Below are 24704 nucleotides of genomic sequence, written 5' to 3' on the forward strand. Positions count from 1 at the left end.
AGAGTTGATGAGGGAGGGTGAGAAGGGATAATTTTAGAGCAGAGTCAGGAATTTTCCTCAGGGGTGTCATTGTGGGGCCATGGATAACTAAGGGACATGGAGAAGCCAGATGCTGATAAGAAAGGTGCCACTAAAGGTGCATGTCACCATCTGGTCAGGCGTGGACTCAGTTACTGTGCTAATGGGTCAGGGGCAGGCACAGAGCAGAGAAAACTGGTACCTGTGTGGTTTATCTCCCAAAGAGTGTATTACCCATCCCATCTATGAGTTCTGCAAATGCTGCCATTTGTCACAAGCAGGGTACTTTCCCTATGGCTCACTGAGTGGAAACCAGCCCCCCCACCCAGAACTTGGTTCAGAAAGCGTGTTCACCAGGAGTCTGCCTAGAGTGTCTTTCTCAGACTGAGCACTAGGCGCCAGCTCCTGGGCATTTGGTTGGGAGGGTTGGAATTAGTTTACAAAGCTAACGAATCTTATCTAGTAGTAGATTTCTAGATGCAATCTGGACAAAAATAGCATCTTCTCTCTTACATAAATAGGATGTGCTTGTCTTTCCACAGAAGAAGCGAACGTTGAAGGGTTCCATTGAACTCTCCCGCATAAAATGTGTCGAGATTGTGAAGAGTGACATTAGCATACCATGCCACTATAAATACCCGTTTCAGGTGAGTCCAGTAGGTGGGTAGTTCACTGTATTCTGGACCATGGTTCAAATCCTCAGTCACTGTGAGAGAGGGTGGAGAAGGGCTGGCTTTCTGGTTCAGGCTTAGATCCTAGACCAAGCACATAAGAAAACTTCCATGTTCATTCATTTTTTTTTTTTTTTTTTGAGTCAGGGTCTCTCTCTGTCACCCAGGCTAGAGTGCTGTGGCATGATCTCGGTTCATTGCAGCCTCAACCTCCTTGGCTCAGGCACTCCTTCTGCCTCAGCCTCCTAAGGAACTGGGACTACAGGCATATGCCACCACACCTGGCTAATTTTAAAATTTGTTGTAAAGATGGTGTCTTCCTATGTTGCCTAGGCTGGATTTGTGTAAGAGACATAAGAGCTCAAGCAATCCTCCCACTGGGGCCTCCCAAAGTGCTGGGATTACAGGCATGAGCCACCACACCTGGTAAAATATCTTTAGAGTCTTGATCTTGTTTGTGACTCTTGGTCTCTGTGGCACTGAAGGTGTGTATATGCCCCTGCAGAGTACCATTCTTGTTTGCCAACTGAGGGATGAATATTCCATTTTTAATGTGGCATAGAAAAGAACTCTTTTTTTTTTTTTTCCTCCTTTTCTTTGAGTCTGAGTCTTACTCTGCCGCCCAGGCTGGAATATAGTGGCACCATTACAGCTCACTACAGTCTCCATCTCCTGGGGTCAGGTGATCCTTCTGCCTCCAGCTTCCAAGTAGCTGGAACTATAGGCATGCACCACCATGCCCAGTTAATTTTTTGTTTATTGTAGAGATGAGGTCTCACCAAGTTGCCCAGGCTGGTCTCGAACCCCTGGACTCAGGCAATCCTCTTGCCTCTACCTCCCAAATGCTGGGATTACAGGCGTGAGCCACTGCATCCGTCTTTTCATTTTTCTTTCTTTCTTTCTTTTTTTTCTTGAGTCAGGGTCTCACTCTGTCATCCAGGCTGCAGTGCAGTGGCATGATCATGGCTTACTGCAGCCTTGACCCCCTTGACTCAAGCAATCCTCCCGCCTCAGCCTTCCAAGTAGCTGGAAATACAGGTGTGCACCACCACACCCAGCTAATTTTTTTTTATTTATTGTAGAGATGAAGTCTCACCAAGCTGGTCTCCAACCCTCCTGGGCTCAGGCAATCTTTTCACCTCCATCTCTCAAAGTGCTGAGATTACAGACATGAGCCACTGTACCAGGCCTAGAAAAGAACTATCTGCTAGAAAAGTGACCCCAGTGAATTGGAATTTTTAGGACTGAAAATAAAAGGAATGACATGTATTTCCCAGATGTTCAAAATCCCCATTTTAAACGAGAGCCTGACAAAAGCCAATGAAATTTAAAGGAGGGTTGTTAATGGTATTGTACCAATGTCAATTTCCTGGTTTTGAAAATGTGCTATGGTTATATATGATGTTATCAGTGTGGAAAAGTGGGTGAACTCTGTACTATTTTTGGAGCTTCTTGTGAGTCTTAAACTATTTCAGGCTGGATGTGGTGGCTCAGCCTGTAATCCCAGTACTTTGGGAGACCGAGGCTAGAGGATTGCCTGAGCCCGGGCGTTTAAGACCAGCCTGGGCAACTTGGTGAGTCCTCATCTCCACAGTAAATCACAAAAACTATCTGGGTGTGGTGGCGTGCATCTATAGTTCTAGCTACTTGGAAGGCTGAAGTGGAAGGATCACCTGAGCCCAGGAGGTGGAGGCTATGGCGAGCCATAATGGTGCCACTATATTCCAGTCTGGGTGGCAGAGTGAAACGTCAACTCAGTGAAATTTAAAAAGCAAGTTTTCTTTTTTTTTTTTTTTTTGAGTTGGAGTCTTGCTCTGTCGCCCAGACTGGAGTGCAGTGGCTGCTCCCGGCAACTGCAGCCTCGACCTGCTGGACTCCGGTGATCCTTCCACCTCAGCCTTCCGAGTAGCCGGAATTACAGGCGCACACTTCCCACGCCCGGCTAAGTTTTTGATTTTATTGTAGAGATGAGGTCTCGCCTGCCCAGGCAGGTCTCGAACCTGAGGGCTCAGGCAATCCACTCACCTCAGCCTCCCAAAGGTGTGGGATTATAGGCTGAGCCACTGAGCCCAGCTAAAAAAGCAAGTTTTTTAAAATCCCTATTACACATTTGCTATCTAATATCTTAGTCTTTTGCATGCCAGAACAATTTTTTTAATCACTAAAAAATTAAGATAAGAAGTAAATGTGCTTTCTAGTTAAGAGGAGGACTTGTTCCTGCTGTTTGTTTATTTATCTCTTTTGGGTTGGAGTCTTACTCTGTTGCCCGGGCGGGAGTACAGTGGCACACTCACTGGTCACCCCAGCGTCGACCTGCTGGGCTCAGGTGATCCTTCCACCTCAGCCTTCCAAGTAGACGGAACAACAGGCATGCGCTACCACACCCAGCTAATTTTTGATTTTGTTATTGTAGAGTCAAGTTCTCACCAAGTTGCCTGGGCTGGTCTTGAACCCTCAGGCTTAGGCAATTCACTCGCCTTGGTCTCCCAAAGTGCTGGGATTGTAGGCTGAGGCACCGAGCCCGGCCGTTCCTGCTGTTTTAATTCAGTGATCACTTACTGGTGGTGTGAAATCTGAGTTGAGTGTTTTCACAGCACCCAAACAGGCTGGGTATGGTGGTTCATGCCTGTAATCCCAGCACTTTAGAAGGCAGAGGCGAGAGGATTGCCTGGGTCAAGGGACTCGAGACCAGCCTTGGCAACTTGGTGAGACATCATCTCTACAATAAATTAACAAAATTAGCCGGGTGTAGTGGCTCACACCTGTAGTTCCAGCTATTTGGAAGGGTAAAGCAGAAGGATTGCCTGAGCCCAGCAGTTTGAGTCGGCAGCGGTCATGAATGTGCCACTGCACTCCAACCTGGGCAACAGAGTGAGACTTCAACTCAAATTTAAAAAGCACCCAAACATCTGGATGAAAAGGATACAGGTCTCTTAGTCACTCAAGTCTTTGCCTATATGATGACCAACACCTGAGACCCCGCTTTCAACCTATTAACCTGCTGTCAGTCAGCCACCTCTGAGCATACCGCTCACCTTGGACTCTGTGTGTGTTCCCAGGTTGTGCACGACAACTACCTCCTGTATGTGTTTGCTCCAGACCGCGAGAGCCGGCAACGCTGGGTGCTGGCCCTTAAGGAAGGTAACTCAATCTGTGTCATTGAACCCCTGGCAATTTTGGTCCCATGGTAGGCTTGGGTTCCACACTAGAACAGAGTGCAAGAGTAGCTGAGGGCCAAACATGTTTCCCTGCTAGTGTTCATGGAAGGTTCCAGGTTTTCACCCTGGACCCCCTAGGCAACAGCCAGTACAGTTCAGGTATTGGCCAAATCCAGTCCTCTGCCTGTTCTTAAAAGGCTTTGAGCCATATTTTTATATGATACATTTGAAATGGTTTCATAAATACCTATATCAGACCCTTGATTTTGTTGCATGGCCAGAAAAACCTAAAATATTCACTGTCTGGCTCTTTAAGAGTTTGCTGACTCCTGGGAACAGTGTGAGGAAACAAAATGCAGGCACTGGACTTAGATGACCTGGGCTTAAATCCCAGCCACTTACCAGGTACACTTGGATGAGTTCCTTAACTGCTCTGCACTTCAGTTTCCACGTTGTTAGAAAGGAGAAGGTTAGTGAATAATAGGACTGACCTCCAGAGCTGATGTGAACAGCAGTGAACTCCTGGACACTAGGTTGGCCACCGTCAACACCCAGTAGATTTTAACCATAGTGCTTTACAGTTTCTCAGGCCACCAATAAGAGTATTTCTTTAGCCTCACCTTCCTTACGGCACGGGCGCAGTTAGAAACAGCACAGTATTTAAGCATGTGGCTGCTAAGGTGAAAATCCCAGCTCTGCCTGTTGTTAGCACATGACCTTGATTAACTTCCTTGACCTTTGTGTGTGTCTTCATTTCCCTAGCTATACATTTTGAATAAAAACAGTCACAGGGTTGTGAGAATTCAATGAGTGAGGACAACGTGAGGCACTTGGAACAATACCCATCCCAAAGAAAGCACTCGATCAATATCACCATTATTGTTCTCATGCCTGAAGCCCTGGTGTGTCGGGCGTATTGGGGGTTCAACCGTGAATCTGTCTCTAAGTAGCTAAGAGAAGCAAGCTATTTGATATCTCTGGAGCCATGACTCCTATATCTGAAAAACAAGAATAAAAATACAAATTTATTCCTTGTCCAAGGTAGTTGTGAAGCTCAAGAGGGTTGTGAACAGGTAAGCAGGTAGAACAGTCATGGGACATGGATTATACTCCAAAGTAGAAAGCAGTCAAAAGGGCCCAGCCACGTTCATAGGAAGGGATTTTACACACAGGATGTCAGAGCTGGAAGGAGCAATAGAGATTAACTGTCTAGTTCTGTGGTTTTTAATGTACATTCTCCCCCCCCACACACACACACACTTTTTTTCCCTACTGAAAACTTACTTCAAAGCCACACATTTAGGAGGGATAAAAGCAAAGTTGCTGTGGCTGAAGATGGGAGATGTGGAGACGCAGAAGTCCCCCCTCAAATTTTCCATTACCTTAAGGCATCTTCCTAGAGCCTGGTGATCTAGTCTAACAAGTTCATTGCCTAATTGGGGAAACCAAGGCTCGAGTGAGAGTTTGCCCAACCTAAGGACACACAACTAACCCAAGGCAGAGCCAAATAAGAACCAAGATCTGCTGGTGCCTAACCCTAATACACACACCCTCCATGAATAGCACAATGAACCATGTGCTCAGGTAAAGGCCATCCTTCTGACTGGGGTAATATTCAGACTCTCACAGCAGGGTCCAACCTCAGCGGGTTATAAAATGGGTGGCCCTTGCTAGACTGACCTGGAAATAACTCTTCTGCCGATGCCACCCCCCTTTCAGAAACAAGAAATAATAACAGTTTGGTGTCCAAATATCACCCTAATTTCTGGATGGATGGGAGGTGGCGGTGCTGTTCTCAGCTGGAGAAGCTTGCAGTGGGCTGTGCCCAGTATGATCCAACCAAGAATGGTAAGAGACTGGGAATTCCTTTTCTTCTTTGCAAAATGGACGTAAAAGAGTAAATTCACTCTGTTTCCCATCATCCAGGAGCTTGGGGATGGAATGTAACATTCCACACTTTCAGAATTTTCAGAGAGAATCATCTGTTTTTCCCATCATCTATTGGTGCGTTTACATCTCAAAGTGGATGCCTTTACAGCTCCTGACTACTCAGAGTGTGCTCTTTGGACCAATAGCATCAGCATCACTTGGGAGCTAGTTAGAACCGCAAGTTCTAGCTGGGCTCGGTGGCTCAGCCTGTAATCCCGCGCCTTTGGGAGGCTGAGGTGAGTGGATTGCCTGAGCCCGCGGGTTCGAGACCCGCCTGGGCAGCAAGACCTCATCTCTTCAATAAACAAAAAAATCAGCCGGGCGTGGTAGCGCATGCCTGTAATTCCGGCTACTTGGAAGGCTGAGGTGGAAGGATCACCGGAGCCCAGCAGGTCGAGGCTGCGGTGGCCGGGAGGGGCCACTGCACTCTAGTCTGGGTGACAGAGTGAGACTCCAACTCAAAAAAAAAAAAAAAAGAAGAAATGCAAGTTCTCTGGCCCTACCTGAGACCTACTAGATCAGAATGTATATTTTACCAAGATTCTCAGAAGACGTGTGTGCCCAGAAAAGCCTGAGAGCTCTGCTAAAACATTCATGTCAGGAAATTCGAATGGCATGGTCAATTTAAATCTTAAATTGTAGAGACAGTCTTAAGAGATACGTAATGTTACTTGTCTCACAGTGATATTTCATCATACATATGTTTGATTACACAAATTAAATTCTCTACACTTAAGGGAGAATTTTTTTTTTCTTCAGTTGAAGTTTCACTCTGTCATCCAAGCTGGAGTGCAGTGGCATGCTCATGGCCACCGCAGCCTCTACCTGCTAGGCTCAGGTGATCCTTCCACCTCAAGCTTCCAAGTAGCTGGAACCATAGGCGTGCGCCACAATGCCCAGCTAATTTTTTGATTTATTGTAGAGATGAGATCTCACCAAGTTGTCCAGACTGGTCTTGAACCCCTGAGCTCAGGCAATCCTCTTACCTCGGCCTCCCAAAGTGCTGAGATTATGGGCCTGAGCCACCGTGCCTGGTCAAGGGAGGATTTTTTAAAAACTAGTTTACTCTGTGTCTTTTCCTTCCTTCCTTTCAAACTTGTCCTTGACCTTCACAATCTCAGAGACAAGAAGGCCACAGTCTAAATGTTAAGTGAAAACACTGGGTGAGGCTCACAGTAGCCGGAGGACAGACAGCTGCCCCAGAGAGGCTATGCAGGTTTGTTCTTTTGTACCTTTTCCATAGCTACAGTGAGAGCAGAAATCTCTTTAGGAAAAGTTTCATGAGAGAAAGGGGATAAAATTTACAAATTGACTAAAATTGGGTATATATGCTTATTGAAAGAATAAGCATATGTTTCTGTTTATTAAAAAATCTTCAAGTGTCCAAAACTGCTAACCTTAGACATGGATGTCAAGTGAGCGGCTTTTGCTACTGGGTGTGAGTGACCGCCATCTCTAGGGCAGGGTTGGCCACAGGCGCCAGGACACCCGGCTCCCTTGTGCTGCTCCAGCCCTCCCCACCGAGACCCCACAAAGCTCAAGGGGAGCACTTGGACCTTAGCTTCCCCGATATTAGGTTTGCCATGTCATCTGGAATAACACTTGAAATTTTGGTTTTTGTAAAAAAAAAAAAAAAAAAAAAAAAAAAACCAAGTTTTTAAATCTTCTGTTTAAATCACCAGTTATGTTTGTTTGCAAATTGGTAACTTTTTGCTTCTTCTCAAGAATATGATTTTCAACTGTCTTGCTCTTGATACAGACTGAGAAGCAGCACTCTGTATTTGTGGAAAAGTCCTTTCTTTTGCATTCTAATAAACAAGCCTCATTTGTTTCAAAAAGAAAAAAAAGAAAAAAGTTGTCCTTGGCCTTTGACATAAAAAGCACACACAGGTCCTAGGGACTGGGATACAGGTTGATTTTTTTAAGTGTTTAATTTTAGATTCACCAAGTGCACGTGCAAGTTTTTTACATGAGTTTATCGCATGATGGGGAGGTTTCCGTTAAACCTGTCACCCAAATAGTGAACATAGTACCCAATAGGTAGCTTTGCAACCCTTGCCCATGCCTCTCCTCGCTTGAGGAGTCCCGAGTGTCTGTTGTTCATCTTCATGTCCATGTAAGTTAGAACATAGTGTATCTGGTTGTTTATTTCGGAGTTAATTCACTTAGGATAATGGCCTCTAGCTGCACCTATGTTGCTGCAAAGAATATACGTTCATTTTTTTTTTAATGGCTTCGTAGTATTCCATGGCCTATATATAGGGGGTGCCAAAAGAATGTATACACATTTTAAGAAATGTTATCTATATATTACTTTTTGAAGCTAAATTATAGTATCAATTTGTAGTGTGACATTCACTCAACCGTGTTTCTGCCATTTCCTTTGACGGTCCTGTCTGTCGCATGGTGATGCTAGCACTCGTTTGATCCACGCCATCTTTTGAGCAAACGCCATACTTAAAGGTGCATACATTTTTTTGGCATCCCTTGTATACCACATTTTCTTTATTCAACCCATGGTACAACTTGGTTTTATTGACATCTTTGCGATCTTAACCTCCCATAGAGTGCAACTTCACTCTAGTTTGCTTTTTTATTTTTGAGTCAGGATCTCACTCTGTAACATAGTGACACGATTGTGGCTCATGGCAGCCTCGACCTCCTGGGCCTGTCACTGCTGTTCCTCTTCAGCGGTGCATGGTATTTCTCTCCATGGAGTGACAGACACATGACTGAGGTGATAGCATCTGGGTGACTCACCAGAACCACGCTCAGGGAAAGTGGCCATGCTGGGTTTCTCCCACACAAGCCAGGGCTGGCCACGCTCTGTCACGTCCATGGTGTGCCGGGCAGTCCCTCTGCTAATAGTTTTGCTTTTGTGTTGCAAACTCCCGCCATCTCTCTCTCTGACATTCTCCTTACTCCACCCCTTTCTGACTTGGTTAAATAACCTCACACATCAATTTTGGAACAATGGCGAGCAGAGATTTAGAGACACAGGATTCCTGGTGTTGGCCGCGTGGACAGGGCAGGGTCTAAGAGCATGGGACTTTGGAAGAAAAAAAAATCTGGAGGGAGTTCCAGCCCATTGTTTCCTTGCAGTGTGACTTTATCTATGCTACTTAGCCCCTCTGGACATTTTTTTTTTTTTTTTTTTTTTTATGAAGTTGTGGGGTACAGTTAAGGGTTAGGTATACAATTGCGTTTCATTCAGGCACCCTGTTGATATGGGGTGTTTCCCCGTTCCCAGACAGATATTTGCTACTGTTAATCCCATCTCCCTCCACCCACCATAGTTTCCCAGTAAGGTCAGTCATTTTCGTATAGTATGCATGGATGTTTAAGGTCCATTATATGAGTGAGAACATGTGATACTCGGATCTTTGTTTCTGTGAGAGGTCACTCAGTATTATAGACTCTAGTTCCATCCAGGTGGCTGCGAAATTCATGATTTTGTTCTTTTTTATGGCTGTATAGTATTCCATCATGTATATGTACCACATTTTTTTAATCCAGTCCTCTTTTGATGGGCAGCATGGCTGTTTCCAGGTTCTAGCTATTGTGAACAACGTTCACCTGTAAAATGGGGCTGATGATAACAGGTAGCTATTGCATGGGGTTGTTGGGAGACTCACCAGGGTTGTGGAAAGCGGAAGAGCTGCCAGCATAGGGAATTCTCAGCAAGTGATAGCCAGGTCTGCTAATCTTTCTTGCTTGTGGACGGGCGAACCCGAGGCTGAGATAATATGGTGCACATGTGTGTCCAGGAAGCAGCAGAAATGGCTGAGTAAAGAGATCCTGCCTCATCCAACCACAGCAACCCCCATTTCTGCAACCAGAGCTGGCCCTGACCTCCCACACAGAGGGAGAGGAAGGAGAGGAAAAGCAAGGCCAGAGGAAGAAGGAGGGACCAGTCAGGATGTCCAGGCCTGGAAGGGGTCCAAGGCCACCCAGCTCGTGCAGGGAGAATAGGGGTTAGAACACCAGTCTGCTGGCTCCGAGTTGAGCACTAAATGGGAACCATGCTTCCTATGGAGGGGGTCTGCTTCTTCTCTGTTCTTTGTACACCTAGTCTGTGCCCTAGCCTGCCCCTTCTTATAGGCTGAGCTCCAGCATCAAGGGGTCAGCCTCCTCAACCGCATCCCTGACTGTCCAGCCTCAAGTCAATCTTGTAAAGAGATGGGGGCTCACCAGCCTACCACGCCGCCCATCCCCTTCCTACCTCCAATTATTAAGGAATTCTTGTACTGAACTTAATAAACCTGTGCAGTGTCTCCCATATAACCCCAGACAGACACAAAAACCCACAGCGTAGGTCCACTGAGTCCAGGCCTGACCTTGGTGGTGTCACAAAGGAAAAATAGTGAGAGACAGAGATGAAGATATGAAGGAAGGAGAGAGGGAAATGGAAGGAGAAAAGAGGGAAGAAGAAGAGAGCTAAAGAGGGGGAGACATGCAGACGCAAAGAGATACGCAGAAATAGAGAGAGAGAGAGAGATTGGGGGTGTTGTTTGGGGGAAACAGAAAGAACACATATTCAGATGCCCTTAAGAAGACTGAAAGTGGATTCCAGCCTCAGAAAGCAGCAATGACCTCCCACCTCATCCACCCCCTTCTCAAGGCCACAGCAACATCAGGAAGCCAGTGAGTCACTGTCCCCCTGAGTCACCGATTCCTACCCCTGGGCTTAGCAGGTGGCAGAGACATTCCTGGAAGTCTCTGTGCCTACAAGGAAGGGTACAAGTCTAACCCTCTGTCAGGCTTTCCTGGGCCCAGAATATGGACTTCTGGAAGCTTCTGGCCTCTCCTAGAAAGGGAGTTAGGACCCAGCAAGCTGGAAGATAAAAAACAGGCTGATTTGGACTTCAGAGTCTTATCGTCTCCTTTTTGCCCCTTTTCTTCTGTTGTTCTCCCTGGGCCCCTTTTCTCTGAAAAGCCCCCCAGCCACTCACCTCCGGTTGGGGTTCATGCTCATTTTTTCTTTTTCTGTTTTTCTTGTTTCAGCTTCAAAGAAGCCTCTTCCTCCTACTCCCGAAGACAACAGGGTGAGTGAGAGGCCGAGCTCTGTGTGGGTGGGCCCACAGACAGCCCAACTGGCATGTTCTCACATGTGTCTTCCCGTCTGCCTATATTTCTCAGACTCTGGGTGCATGTAGCAGACCGTCATGACCCAGTTGAACTCAACACACTAGCTATCTTGGACCTGAACTGTCTTGTGGGTCTGTCCACTAAAGGGACCACTCAGCTGCTAAATCTGCACCCCACTTTATTCACTCAACAAACGCTTACAGATATCAAACTGTGTATCTGGTCACATGACCACTTTGGAGTATCATAGCAGGTCAATCTATATAAAAGTATGTATTCTATGCCTTGACATACAAACACTTTGGAGACACACATTTGATAATACTTTATATACTTTAGGACACTTTCACACCTATCTTTTTTAGTTATTTATTTTTTGAGACAAGGTCTTGCTCTGTCACCCAAGATGGAGAGCGGTGGTGCGATCATAGCTCACTGCAGCCTTGAACTCCTGGCTCAAGTGATCCTCCTGCCTTAGCCTCCCAAGTAGCTGTAACTCCACATGTATGTCCCAACTCCCAGCTAATTTTTCCATTTTTTTGTAGAAATGGGGTCTCGCTATGTTGCCCAAGCTGGTCTCCAACTCCTAGCCTCAAGCATTCCTCCTGCCTCAGCCTCCCTAGGTGTGAGCCATCACACCTGGTCTACCGTCTATTTTAAAACTTACTATCTGTTCTTTTCACTTCAGAGGGTCATAGTTTTATTCTCATTGTAAAGCTTGGGAAATTGAGTCCCAAGAGAGGCTTTCCCAAGGTCATTCAGCAAGAGTAGGATGCAGTTCCTGGTCTGGTGGTCTTTAACTTGAGTGGTGGTTCTCAAATTATGGTCCTTGAATTAGAAGCATCAGCATCACCTGAGAGAATGTTAGCAATGCAAACTCTCAGGTCCCCACTGAGAGAGACCCGCAGCCTCCAAAACCTGGGGGAAGGGCCAAGCAATTTGCACTTCAATAAGCCTCCAGGGGATTCTGAGGTGCACTGAAGTTTGAGAACTGGCCTATAGTATCCTGACTTACACATCTTGGATGGTATAATACCTACTCAAGGGAAGCTTATTCTGTCAAGGAGATGGAAAAAAAAGATTGGGGAAGGATCATGGCCCTCAAGTGGGAGAATATGACCCTACCTTATACTAACACCAGCACCCACATTGGAGTGCTTTATCCCAGAACCTATGGCTTCTGCTTCCCCATGCTTCTTCCTGAAGGATGAGCTCTGCCTTTTCCCCTTCAGCCAACATGGTGACATTTCAAATCTGGTAGCTTCCTCATAAAGGAAGCTCTAAATCCTCAAAGCCCCAGGCTGCTGTTTAGATCTGTCATCAGTGACTCCCTCACAGCAGGAAAGAAATGCACTTAAATGGCAGCAGAAAATTGTTCCTTGACCCTCCAAAGATATCTCCCTATCTCCCTTGAAGGCATGGGTGGGAGTCTCACTGCCCTCCCTTGCAGACGGTTCTAGGTGGGTCCCACCTACATCCTACACCTCTTACCTCCAGCCAGTCTGCTCTTGTATTATTTCCAGCATAAGTGAAGGCGAAAGCCAGAAAATGCTGCAGGTTCATTTCTCCCGGGATTCTGCCCTGTGGGTTTCAGACATCTTGGGGGAGCACTGTGGATACTGATTGTTTTGAGCACTCTGACCCCAGGGGTTTGGGGATCATTCTAGTTTCAACTACTCATCTAAATCCATTGCAACGTTTCTCCAACTCTGAGTCACTTGAAGTCATTTTTTTCTCCCCTTGTCCTGTCACCTGAGAGGTCGTGACATCTGGGGTTAGCACACAGAGAAGCCATGTTTTTAACCCAGTCTGAGCCCACAGGCCTCATGTTCTGTGTGATAAAGACAGTGGAGCAGGGTCGGTCCTCCAGAGGGTCGGGGTGGGTCAACATGAAGAATATCTATGGTCATAGTATCCGACAGTCCTAAGCATCTCCAGACTGTCTGTACAAACAAAGTGCTTTTCACATTGAAGTCCAGATTCCGATTCCTCTTGGCCCTCTGCATCCTTGGGAGCTCAGCTCTTCCTTTATGGCTCGGCTCAGCCAACCCAGAAGGGCTTCCTGAGGAGCCACTAGAATGTGTCTGCATGAGGCCTTCTCCCTGGCACCCTAGTTAGGCACCCTAGCCTCACTACTGCTATCTGGGCTCTCTGGAGGCCCCCTCAGCCCAGTGGAGCTCTCCCCAGAGGAGACCAGAAGAGCTTTTGGGGGCCAGGGTTGTTCTGAGCCCTGCAACAGAGTGACCAGGAGCAGGAGACCCTCATTCACTCCATGCCTCTCCTCATCACCTAGGCCCCCAGGTAACCCCTAGCTGAGCCCACAGACTCTCGGTTTCTTCACATGCATCCCTTGATTTTTTCACTCCAATCTAGCAGCTTCCAACCCTATCAGACCCAATGTTCCCTTTTTATGGCAAATCTTTTGTAAAACTCCTTTTGTTGCCCTGAAAATAAATTCATACATAACTCAACTTACATTAACACATTTTTTAAAAGAATCAGCACATGCTATAACTGTAATATTTAAAAAGGAAAAGAAAAAATAATCTACCCAACATAATATGTCTTTCTATATATAAATATTGGGATGTGACTGCCCTGGAAGACAGAATGAAATAGTCAATTACCTGTACCTATAGGAAGAATCCCATTGAATTTCACAGCTCAAATGCAACTGACACAGGAATGTTATATTGGTACCTCAGATAGAATCTTACTACCTGTGATATGATTTTCCAAAATGATAAACAACTTTTGGTAAAGTTCTGAACTAAATAAGGTGTAATATTCCCTCAATGTACAAAGTAATTGCATTCCTGGGAAACTTTCTATAGGGTATAGGTAGGTTCTAGTCTCAGGACCCTCTCATATGTTATAATTACTATATAAGTAAATTTCTCACCACATGAATGTCTGATAGGAATTTCAAAACTTATAGGAAATCTGGGACCCTGCAGAGCATTTTGCAGTCTTAGCCATCACCCATTACATACCTGTAACACACCTCAAACTTGTAACATTCAAAATACCTCCACAGATGTCCAATATAGAATACCACCATAATCTGAGGACCCTACTCTGACCTTCCTCTTCACAGGGCTTAACCAATGAGTTTACCTATAGTGAGATGAATACCATGCCATAGTTCTCTGTATTAGTCCATTTGCATTGTTATAAAGAAATACCGGAGACAGGGTAATTTGTAAAGGAAAGGAAAGAGGTTTGTTTTGGCTCATAGTTCCTCGTGGCGCCGGCATCTGCTGGGCTTCTGGTGTGGCCTCAGTAAGCTTACAATCATGGAGGAAGGCAGAGAGAGAGGAGGTGTGTCACATGGCAAGATGGGAGCAAAAGGAGGAGGAGGTGGGGCCAGACTCATTTGAACTAATAGAGCAAGAACCCACTCATTACCTCATGAAGGGCAACCAGGAATTCATGAGGGATCTGCCCCCACGATCCAATCACCTCCCTCTAGGGATCTCATCTCAACATGATAATATCACACATATTTGGAGAGTACAATAATCCAAGCTCCATCATGCTCCTTCATCTCCTTCAAGTGCCCTTGAACATAATTCCCCCCTTCATTATTCCTTAGGGCAAAAGCCTCAGGCCACCACCTCTTGTCTGTCGCACCCCATACACATCACCTCATAAGCTCCACAAATATCTGGACCTCAAATTTCAATCTGGGCTCAGCTGGGATGACAACACTACACCAGTATGACAAGACTTTTTGGTTTTTCAGTTCTAGTATTTGTATGCTGCCAAATGCTTCAGTGTACTCAGAGAACTTGTGACTTCCCTGCACGGAATCACATTCTAGCCAGCAGTTCAATCTTTTCCCAAATTTACTCTCTCATAAAATCTGCCAGCCTGCAACAGGTGTGCCCATCCTGAATTCTGGTGATGGTTTGCTTTATGGGCTTTTCTTCAGATCCCCAATATCTCATCCTAAGAAAGGTAATGAGGATAAGAGACATTGGCAAGAGAGTCTACGAGAGAAAGGAAGGAAGTCAGGTGCTAGAGTGAAGAGAGTATTAGGACTAATTCAAGCGCTAAATTGGCCATGTTCAACTCCCCTTCGGGGCCTCAGTTTCCCCCTCCTGAATGAAAGAGTGGTTTAATGATCTGTCAGAGGAATCCCAGCTGCCGTGACCTGTGATTCTATGGATTTGGACAAACACACCAATAATATCAGCAAAGCATGGGCTGGAAGGCTTGGTGTTGACTGCATCTCCTCTACGAAGAGCATGAATCTTCTAGCAGAGAATCTGAGGTGTATGATACAGTGCAGGTAGAGGGACCAGCAGAATTTTGTGAAATGCACGTGGCTGCTTGGAATTCACTGTGGTTGGAATTCACTTCATAGCTTAGATGAATCCCAAGCACTAATGTCTTTGTGTTATCTTCAGCACCATAATTCTAACTCATAAGGCAAGTCCGCTAGAGGAAGTCACATTGTGTCCACAGACACCCCGATGGGTGGTACGAAGTGGCGTGGGCCTGGCCTAAGACCAGGAGCAAGGGATGGCTCAGGGACCTGCTGATCTTGCTCTGCATGTCACCTCCCTTTTAATGACTTTGCTGGTTTTGACGTCTCCCTCTTGCAGCGGTCACTTCGGGAACCTGGAGAAACTGTGGTCATCGCCTTGTATGACTACCAGACCAACGACCCTCAGGAACTCACGCTGCAACGCAATGAGGAATACTGCCTGCTAGACAGTTCTGAGATCCACTGGTGGAGAATTCAAGACAGGAATGGGTAAGGCATCTCTGTGCTTGCTGTCCCCGCATTTGAGGTGTGGTCAGAGCAAAGAAAATACCTGAATGATTTGTCCTGCCTCCCCCAGCGTGACCACTGCACTGAGGTTGGAAAGAGGAGCGGAGGCCGAAGGAAGGGGGAAGAAGAAGACATCACTGAGCGTCTTTCCTCTTCCTAGAAGTGGCTGGGCAGCTGTCACATGCTGTGCTCACTCTTGCAGCCTGGCTTGAGCATTCCAGCCCCAAGTCCCCCGGGTTTTTCTGCTGTCATCTACAATTTAGGAGATTGGCCACCTGTTCTGCAAAGCGCTCTTGTTCTGCAAAACACTCTTGTTCTTTAGTGTTAAGTGAGGTTGAAGGTACATCCTGTTATGAAGTGCTTTATTTTTGTTGGAAAGAAAAGGTGTGAAGATGGCAGTTAAAGCCATATAGCAAGGGTGAAGTTGGTGGCAGTCTCAGGAATAGGTCCATTGCTTTTAAGTTCTGCTTATATCAAGAAGGGGCGATTTTGCGTATCCTCAAGCTACACTGAAGGCATATATATATATATATATATTTTTTTTTTTTTTTAGTTGTGATCTCTCTCTGTCACCCAGGCTGGAATGTAGTGGCACGATCATGGCTCACTGCAACCTTGACTTCCTGGGCTCAAGTGATCCTCTCGTCTTAGCCTTCCCAGTAGCTAGGACTACAGGCACACACCACCACATCCTGCTAATTTAAAAAAAATTTTTTTTGTAGAGACAAAGTCTCTTTATGTTGCCTGGGCTGGTCTTGAACTCCTGGGTTCAAGTAATCCTCCTGCCTTGGCCTCCCAAAGTGCTGGGATTACAGGCATGAGCCACCACACCTGACCATAGATGATGATGATTATTTTTTGAATTGAGGACTCTGTCTCCCAGACTGGAGAACAGTGACACAATCATGGCTCACCATAGCCTAGAACATCTAGGCTCAAGCGATCCTCCTGCCTCAACCTTTCAAGTTGCTTGGATTACAGGCACAGGTTACCATGCCCAGCTAATTTTGGGGGTTTTTTTTAAGGCGATGGGGTGTCACTATGTTGCCCAGGTTGGTCTGGAACTCCTGGGTTCAAGCAACTCTCCCGCCTCAGCCTCCCAAAGGGCTGGAATTATAAGCATGAGCCACCATGCCCAGCCAGATATTAATATCCATGCAATATCAAACAGATTCAGCAAGAGCGAGGACTGCCTGAAGTTTTTGTTTTGCATAATCCTCCCTGAAAATGAGCTGGGACTTACAGGGAAGTCCCTGCATCTCTACAACAAGCCCCAGGTGACAGTTGGACCTATGATTCAAGGAGAAATCTCCACCATTTAGGGTCTGGTAGCTTATCAGGGATGATTGTGAGTTGTTAAAATCGTGGCCTCAATCATTTCATTTCAGCTATCTTCAGCAGCTATGTGGATAGACTATTTTTATTACTCTGTTTAATTAAAGCTTATTCATTTCTGGTGCTTGGCTAGCTCCTTATTGATGGCGATGGCAATAGTCCACTGAGAGCCTACTGGCTCACGGAAGACAGTTTTTATATTACCATACTAACTATATACAGGTACAATTTTAATGTATTTTTCATTATAGACTTATAATTTCCTACATTTATTTCCACATCTAAAGACCAAAAAAAGTAAACTATTTTACCCTGCCTTGAAAAATAGAGCTAATAAATATAATTAGGCTCCCTTTCCTCATTTTTTTCCTTTACTTTCTTTTTAGGGAAAGGGACAGCATTTTTTTTAAAAATGAGATAACATTTACATTCAGCTAATGCACACATCTTTTTTTAAACTTTAATATGAAGTCAAGAATATGATTCATCTTCATTTTTATGAGTGATAGAATGCATTCAATACTTAAAATGTGTTTGGATAGTCAAAGTGATGGTCTAAGCATTTCTCTTCTGTGAGTGCCCTTTGCCGAATGTTCAATATTATTGTTCATCTGTCAAGGAAACTGGTCTGTGTCTAGTCTTGGGTACCCCCAGCACTGCTTAGAGATAAATAAAATTGAATTCTGAATGCACACATCTTACATGCATTATGACAAGTGTGTATAGCCTTGTAACCAACACCCAGTTAAGGTAAAGGCAGGTCCATCTTCCCAGAAACTTCTCTTGTGCCCCTTCGAGTTAGTTCCTCTCCTCTCTAAAGCCACCGCTGTTTGAATCTGTAACAATATATGTTGCTTTTTGGCTCTCCTTGAATATCTATAAATGGAATTATACAGTATAGGATGTTTGAAGTCTGTATACTCTAGCTCCATGTGATTTTGTTTGGGGTTACTTTTTGAGTTGGTGTCTCACTCTGCTCCCCAGGCTGGAGTGCAGTGGTACAATCTTGGCTCACCAAAACTTTGGCCTCCTGGGCCCATGCAATCCTTCCACCACCACTTCCTGAGTAGCTGGTACTATAGGCATGCAACACGATGCCCGGTTTTGTTGTTGTTGTTGTTTGCAGAAATGAGGTTTTGCTATATTGCTTAGGCTGGTCTTGAACTCCTGGGCTCAAGCAATTCACCTGCCTTGGTCTCCCAAAGTGCTTGAATTACAGGTAGGAGCCACCACACCTGGCTCCATGTGATGTTTTTTAAATGCATCCATGTCAGCTCTGCATTCTAGCCTGCTGGAAGTCTCTCTTGACTCTCAGCTCCATCTCCTCCACTGCAGGAGTGAACTGGACTTTGCCTGGCCTCTCCCCTTCCTGCTCTATGGCATGGACATCTCTCAAGACAGGAAGTGGGGGCCATCTTGGGCCTCACTATGTCCATCTTCTCTCAGAACCACTGTCCTTCTTTGCCTGATGTCCAGTGTCTTGAGAGCCATTGTTTCACATGTTGTCTTTTTCCTGCTTGTATCAGGCCAATTGTAGTTCCAATCTTTGTTACTCCATCTAGATTGAAAATGGACATCAACCCAATTCTTTCTACCTGACTTCACCTTTTCACTGTGAGATGAAGGTGAAGACATAACAGATAATGTGCTGTTCTGCAAGTTATACACTCCAGGGATGATTTGGAGCTCTAGGAATTAAAAAAATGCAAAAGGAGACGGTGTGGTGGCTCATGCTTATAATCCTAGCACTTTGGGAAGCTAAGGCAGGAGGATTGCATGAGGCCAGGAGTTCAAGAACAGTCTGGGTAACATAGTGAGACCCTTCTGTACAAAAAAATTTAAAAATTGGTCAGTCACTTGAGAGGCTGATTAAAAATTTTTTTTTTTAAACCACACAGATGCAAATAACTTTGAGCATGACCTTTGGTGCTGCCTACTTGTGAATGCTTCTTTTGTAACCATCTTACCTTGTGGAACTTGCCTGTCATGGGATCATGTTGTTCCTCTCAGCTTTGCTGGTGTCTCTGGATTCAGTTCACTACCTGCTTAGATATACCAAACTTGCAAAATGGCACTTGTTTGATGGAACTTCTGATCTTGTTACCTGAGCAAGTCAGTTCTGATGATGCCTTTATTTAAGCTTTATTCAGCCAGGCATGGTGGCTCATGCCTGTAATCCCAGCACTTTGGGAGACTGAAGTATGAAAATCACTTGAGTCCCGGAGTTTGTGACCAACCTGGGCAACATAGCAAGACTCCATCTCTATAAAAAAAATCAAAACAGTTAGCCAGGCATGGTGCCTATAGTCCCAGCTACTTGGGAGGCTGAGGCAGGAGGATTGTCTGAGCCCAGGAGTATGAGGTATACATGAGCTGCAATTGTGCCACTGCCCCCCAACCTGGGCAACAACAACAACAACAGAAAAAGATAAAGTGAATAAAGTAAAAAGTAAAAAAGCATAGCACCCCTCCCCTCACCAATAGCAATGTAGGTACTAGAAATTATAGTATAATTGATGGTAACAAAAGTAGTTACTCTGTGGCGAACATGAATCTAAATCTTTTGAATTCAGGTGAGTTTTCATCACCAATCTTTCCTTGAGGCACTCAAAAGACATTGGCAGTCAAGAGCCCAGACTTTGCAGTTTGAACATAACTCTGAATCTTTGCCCCCAATGTCATATAAGGACATTGCTTACCACCAAAGAAATATTAATTCTATGGGAGAATGCACCTGTGTTTGGCACTGATACTATTAATTGGGGTCCAGAGTCTGTGAGATGACCTGTTAACCTGTAGATTTGTGTTCAGTAGAGATACACGTTTAGTAGAATAGGAGGAGGGATTTTTGCCCTGTATTTCCCAATTTTAAATCTAACCTAAATTTGTATTTTTTTTTTTTTTTGAGTTGGAGTCTCACTCTGTTGCCCAGGCTGGAGTGCAGTGGCATGCTCACAGCCACTGCAGCTTTGACCTGCTGTACTCAGGTTATCTTTCTGCCTCAGCCTTCCAAGTAGCTGGAACTATAGGCATGCGCCACCATGTCCGGTTAATTTTTTGATTTATTGTAGAGATGAGGTCTTGTCAAGTTGCCCGGGTTGGGTCTCGAACCTGTGAGCTCAGGCAATCTTCTCACCTCAGCCTTCCAAAGTGCTGGGATTATAGGCATGAGCCACCACGCCTGGTCAATTTGCATTTTAATATTCTTTTTAGTGCTTGTAAATATCCAGCTCTTCAAATATTCTTTTGCCATCTTGTTGTTTCTCTTGTTAAAGAGTTAATAAATCCAACATACATTCAAAAAAAAAAAAGTGTGTAGAGATGTGTAGATTAGTGGTTATATTAGGACACGTCAGAAGATATAAAGGACTTAGTTATAATCGCAGTCATAGTCATGGAACTAGCCATCCAAGAGATTCACGGGGAAAATAAAGTTGCACAAATACCAGTTTTCTGCTATGGGATTATTTTGGTGAAAACAATCTTTTGAGCATGAAATTTATCCTGCCTTATAAGGCTTTTTTTTTTTTTCCTTTTAATATAGCAGAGGGCCCTGGCATGGTGGCTCAAGCCTATAATCCCAGCACTTTGGGAGGCCGAGTTGGGAGGATTACTTGAGCCCAGAAGTTCAAGACCAGCCTGGGCAACGTAGTGAGACCTCATCTCTACAAAAATTTAAAAAAATTAACCAGGCATGGCATGCCTGTAGTCCCAGCTGCTCAGGAGACTGAGGCAGAAGGATTGCCTGAACCCAGGAAATCAAGACTGCTGTGAGCTGTGATCATACCACTGTACTCCAGCCTGACAAAGTGAGATGCAGACTCAAAAAAAAAATGAATGAAAAAATATATAGCAGAGATATTTACCCATGCTCTGGAATATTTTCCAGAATATAATTTCAATGATTGCATAAATCCAGCTTACAAATGTACCATAGTTTGGCAAATTCCCTTGTCAGACACTTAGGTTGTTTCCAGTATTTTGAAAATATTAATAATACCACAGTGAACATTCTTGTATATTAATATGAAGGTCTTACATGTTTTCAAAATATTAGGTTACTTTTAATTTAGACATATAAAAAAGATAACATTTTATTACTGTAACATCTGAATAATCTATGTTAATATTTTATTTTCAAAAAAACTAACAGTAGAGAGAAATACACATGAAATATACATGAATAATAAACCACCCTCCATTTTCCCCCACATCAATTTAAAAAGTAATCACTGTTAGCACTTTCTTGTGTACCCTAAACAAAAAGTTATACATATACAAATACATACTTTTTTAATTTGTGCTAAGATGGTCCACTCTTCATCTTGCTTTTGACTATTCATGATTATATGGGAAATCTGTTCATATCAGCACATACAACTCTACTTCATTTTAAAAATAATTGTATAGTGTTAGAATATATGATTATATTATAAATATTTAAATAATCATTTGTGTGAGACATTTTGCTGCAATGTTGTTTTCCTTGTTATTTCCAACAGGGCTTTAATGAAGACCTAGTATGCGTGTATCTTGGCCATCTTTAGAATACATACTTATGTATGTCACACATCTAACTGTGGAACTGTTGAATTAGAGTATGCAATATCTTACTTTTGATAGATAATTTCCTCAAAAAGCTTGCCAAGTCTCCTTTCTTTCCAACAGAGTTACACAAGTGCCAACACTGGGTACCATTTTAAAAAAATTTGTACAAATGTATGAGGTACATTTGAAATTTTGTTACATAAAAATTAGTGACCAAGTCAGGATATTTTGGGTGTCCATCACTCAAATACTATACATTCTTATTAAGTATAATAGCCCTACTCAAACACTGAATTTATTCCTTCTATCTTACTGTATGTTTGCACCCATTAACCCACTTCTCCTCAGCCTCCTCCCTACCCCAGCTCATCCTTTCTCATCTATTTTTCTACTCTCTACGATCAGGTGACAAAAAGTTTTAGCTACCACATCTGAGTGAAAACATGCAGTTTCTGTCTTTCTGTGCCTGGTTTATTTTATTGAGATAATCACTTCCAGTTCCATCCATGCTGCTACAAATGATATGATTATATTCTTTTTTGATGGTTGAATGGTATTCCATTGCGTATATATACTACATTTTCTTTTATATATATATATATATATATATATATATATATATATATCTCAATATTTTTTATTTTGATATTGTGGGGTACAGTTAAGGGTTAGGTATACAAATATGCTTCATTCAGGCACCCTTGTTGATAAAGGGTGTCTCCCCGTCCCCAGACAGATATTGACTACTGTTAATCCCACCTCCTTTCCCCCCCCCATAGTTTCCCAACACTGTCAGCCTTTTTTTTTATAGCATTACGGTGGATGTTCAAGGTCCACTATATGAGTGAGAACATGTGATACTCAGATCTTTGTTTCTGTGAGAAGTCACTCAGTATTATTGACTCTAGTTCCATACAGGTTGCTGCAAAGTTCATGATTTTGTTCTTTTTTATGGCTGCATAGTATTCCATTGTGTATATGTACCACATTTTTTAATCCAGTCCTCTTTTGATGGACAGTATGGTTGATTCCAGGTTCTTGCTATTGTGAACAATGCTGTGATAAACATATGTGTACAGGTATCTTTTTGGTAGAGTGATTTGAGTTCTTCAGGGTATATTCCCAGCAGGGGGATTGCAGGGTCATATGGGAGGTTGATATTTAGAACTTTTAGGAATCACCACACTGTTTTCCACAGAGGCTGCACCAGTTTGCACTCCCACCAACAGTGTAGGAGTGTTCCCTTTTCACCACACCATCTCCAGCAACTGTAATTTTTTGAGTTATTGATAATTGTCATTCTGACTGGAGTTAGGTGGTGTCTCAGTGTGGTTTTGATTTGCATCTCCTTGATGATTAGTGAGGTTGAACATTTCTTCATGTGTCTGTTGGCTGCTTGGATGTCTTCCTTTGAGAAGTGTCTGTTCATATCTTTTGCCCACTTTATAGTGGGGTTGTTTGTTTTTTTCTTTTCAGTACGTTTGAGTTCCTTGTAGATCCAAGATGTTAAGTCTTTGTCAGACCTGGAGTTGGCAAATATTTTTTCCCAGTCTGTGGGCTGTCTCCCTGCTCTCTTGATGGTTTCTTTGGCTTTGCGGAAGCTTGTCAGTTTAATGAGGTCCCACTTGTCTATCTTATCTCTTATGGTCTGTGTGTTTCGGGTTTTGTTCAGGAATTGGATGCCAGTTCCAATTTCGATAAGGGTGTGTCCTGCATTTTCTAAGGTTCTTATGATTTGAGGTTTTACATTTAGGTCTCTGATCCATTTAGAGTTAATTTTTGTGTATGGGGAGAGATAGGGGTCTTGTTTGAGTCTTCTGCATGTGGTCAACCAGTTTTCCCAACACCATTTACTGAATAGGTTCTCCTCTCCCCAGTGATAGGTGGTGGAGGCTTTGTTGAAGATGAGTTGGTTGAGAAATTGAGGTTTAGCTTCTGGAATCTCAATTCTATTCAATTGGTCTATATGCCTATTTTTGTACCAATACCAAGCTGTTTTGATTATCGTAGCTTTCTAGTAAAGTTTTAAGTCGGTAATGTGATACTGCCTGCTTTGTTTTTTGCTGAGGATTGTTCTGGCTATTCTTGGTCATTTGTGTTTCCATATGAATTCCTGTGTTGTTTTTTCTAGGTCTGAGAAGAATGTGTCTGGTAATTTGATGGGTATTGCATTAAATCTGTAGATTGCCTTAGGTAGGATGGACATCTTCACAATGCTGGTATACTACATTTTCTTTATTCATTCATCCACTGATGGACACTTAGGTTGATTCTATATCTTTGCTACTGTAAATAACACTAAATGACATTAAACTTTAACAACAACAAGAAAGGCCAATCGGATGGGTAAAAGAAGAGAGCCACAAATATTTTTAAGGATAAGCTTTACTGTTTACATACACCAAAATGTGCATTTTCAAGATGTTCTCTTTTTGAGTAGTCTTATCTACTCCATTGCAGGGGGAAGGAAGGCAGAGGTGAGGTGGTATAAAAGGTGGTGAGATCCAAATGGTGATTTGAGAGGCAGAGTAATTTGTTAGCTAAGAACAGACCCCAAAGCCCCTCGTCTGGAACCTCCCTCTTTGGCTCACTCATGGAACCCAGTGAGGTTGGTCTTTTTGCACATTACCAGGGATGGGGGCCCATATCAGAAGGTGGTTCAGGATGGCCTGGGGCTACAAACACCAAAGAGTTCCTCAGAAATTCATCGGTTCAGTCAACTGGCATTATTTAGCACACCTAAGGTGCCAGGAAATTTTTTTCTCCTAGGTCTTACTTCCCCAAGTGACTGTTTTCCCTTTGTTCAGTGACCTGTGGAAAGGCTTAATGATGCACTTCAAAGTTCATCAAAGAGGACACCCCAGCAGCCAGCCAGCATTATGGGAATTTCCCTGGTTTGCTTTGTGATGGTGTGATTTAGGGGAAAGTACACAAGATGAGGAGACAGAGAACGTGGACTTCATCAACTACTCTTGTCACATGTGCCTGTGGTCAAGTCACTTACCCTCAGGAATCCATTTCCTTATCTGTAAAATGCAGATGGTAATGTCAGCTTTGTGTCTCTCACAGTGTTGAGAAAACCAATGAGATGATAGATGTGAAAGAGATTTGTAGAGTCTACATACCCACATGCAAGTGATGAGAATTATCATCATCTGTGTAGATAATCCAGCTTTT

General features: G+C 43.9%; 1 protein-coding gene across 1 annotated transcript in view; it reads left to right on the forward strand.

Annotated features, from left to right (window-relative positions):
* The window catches only part of ITK (IL2 inducible T-cell kinase), an 84305-nt gene that overhangs the window by 30002 nt on the left and 29599 nt on the right, over positions 1-24704 (forward strand). Inside the window, exons 2-6 of the mRNA XM_008055453.1 lie at positions 561-665; positions 3749-3830; positions 5567-5695; positions 10781-10821; positions 15475-15626. Of these exons, the coding sequence (XP_008053644.1) occupies positions 561-665; positions 3749-3830; positions 5567-5695; positions 10781-10821; positions 15475-15626 (509 nt within the window). The remainder of the gene's footprint in view (positions 1-560; positions 666-3748; positions 3831-5566; positions 5696-10780; positions 10822-15474; positions 15627-24704) is intronic.

The sequence above is a fragment of the Carlito syrichta genome, unplaced genomic scaffold, assembly GCF_000164805.1.
Source record: "Carlito syrichta isolate Samal-C Ts95f unplaced genomic scaffold, Tarsius_syrichta-2.0.1 Scaffold301856, whole genome shotgun sequence".
NCBI classification, from domain to species: domain Eukaryota; kingdom Metazoa; phylum Chordata; class Mammalia; order Primates; family Tarsiidae; genus Carlito; species Carlito syrichta.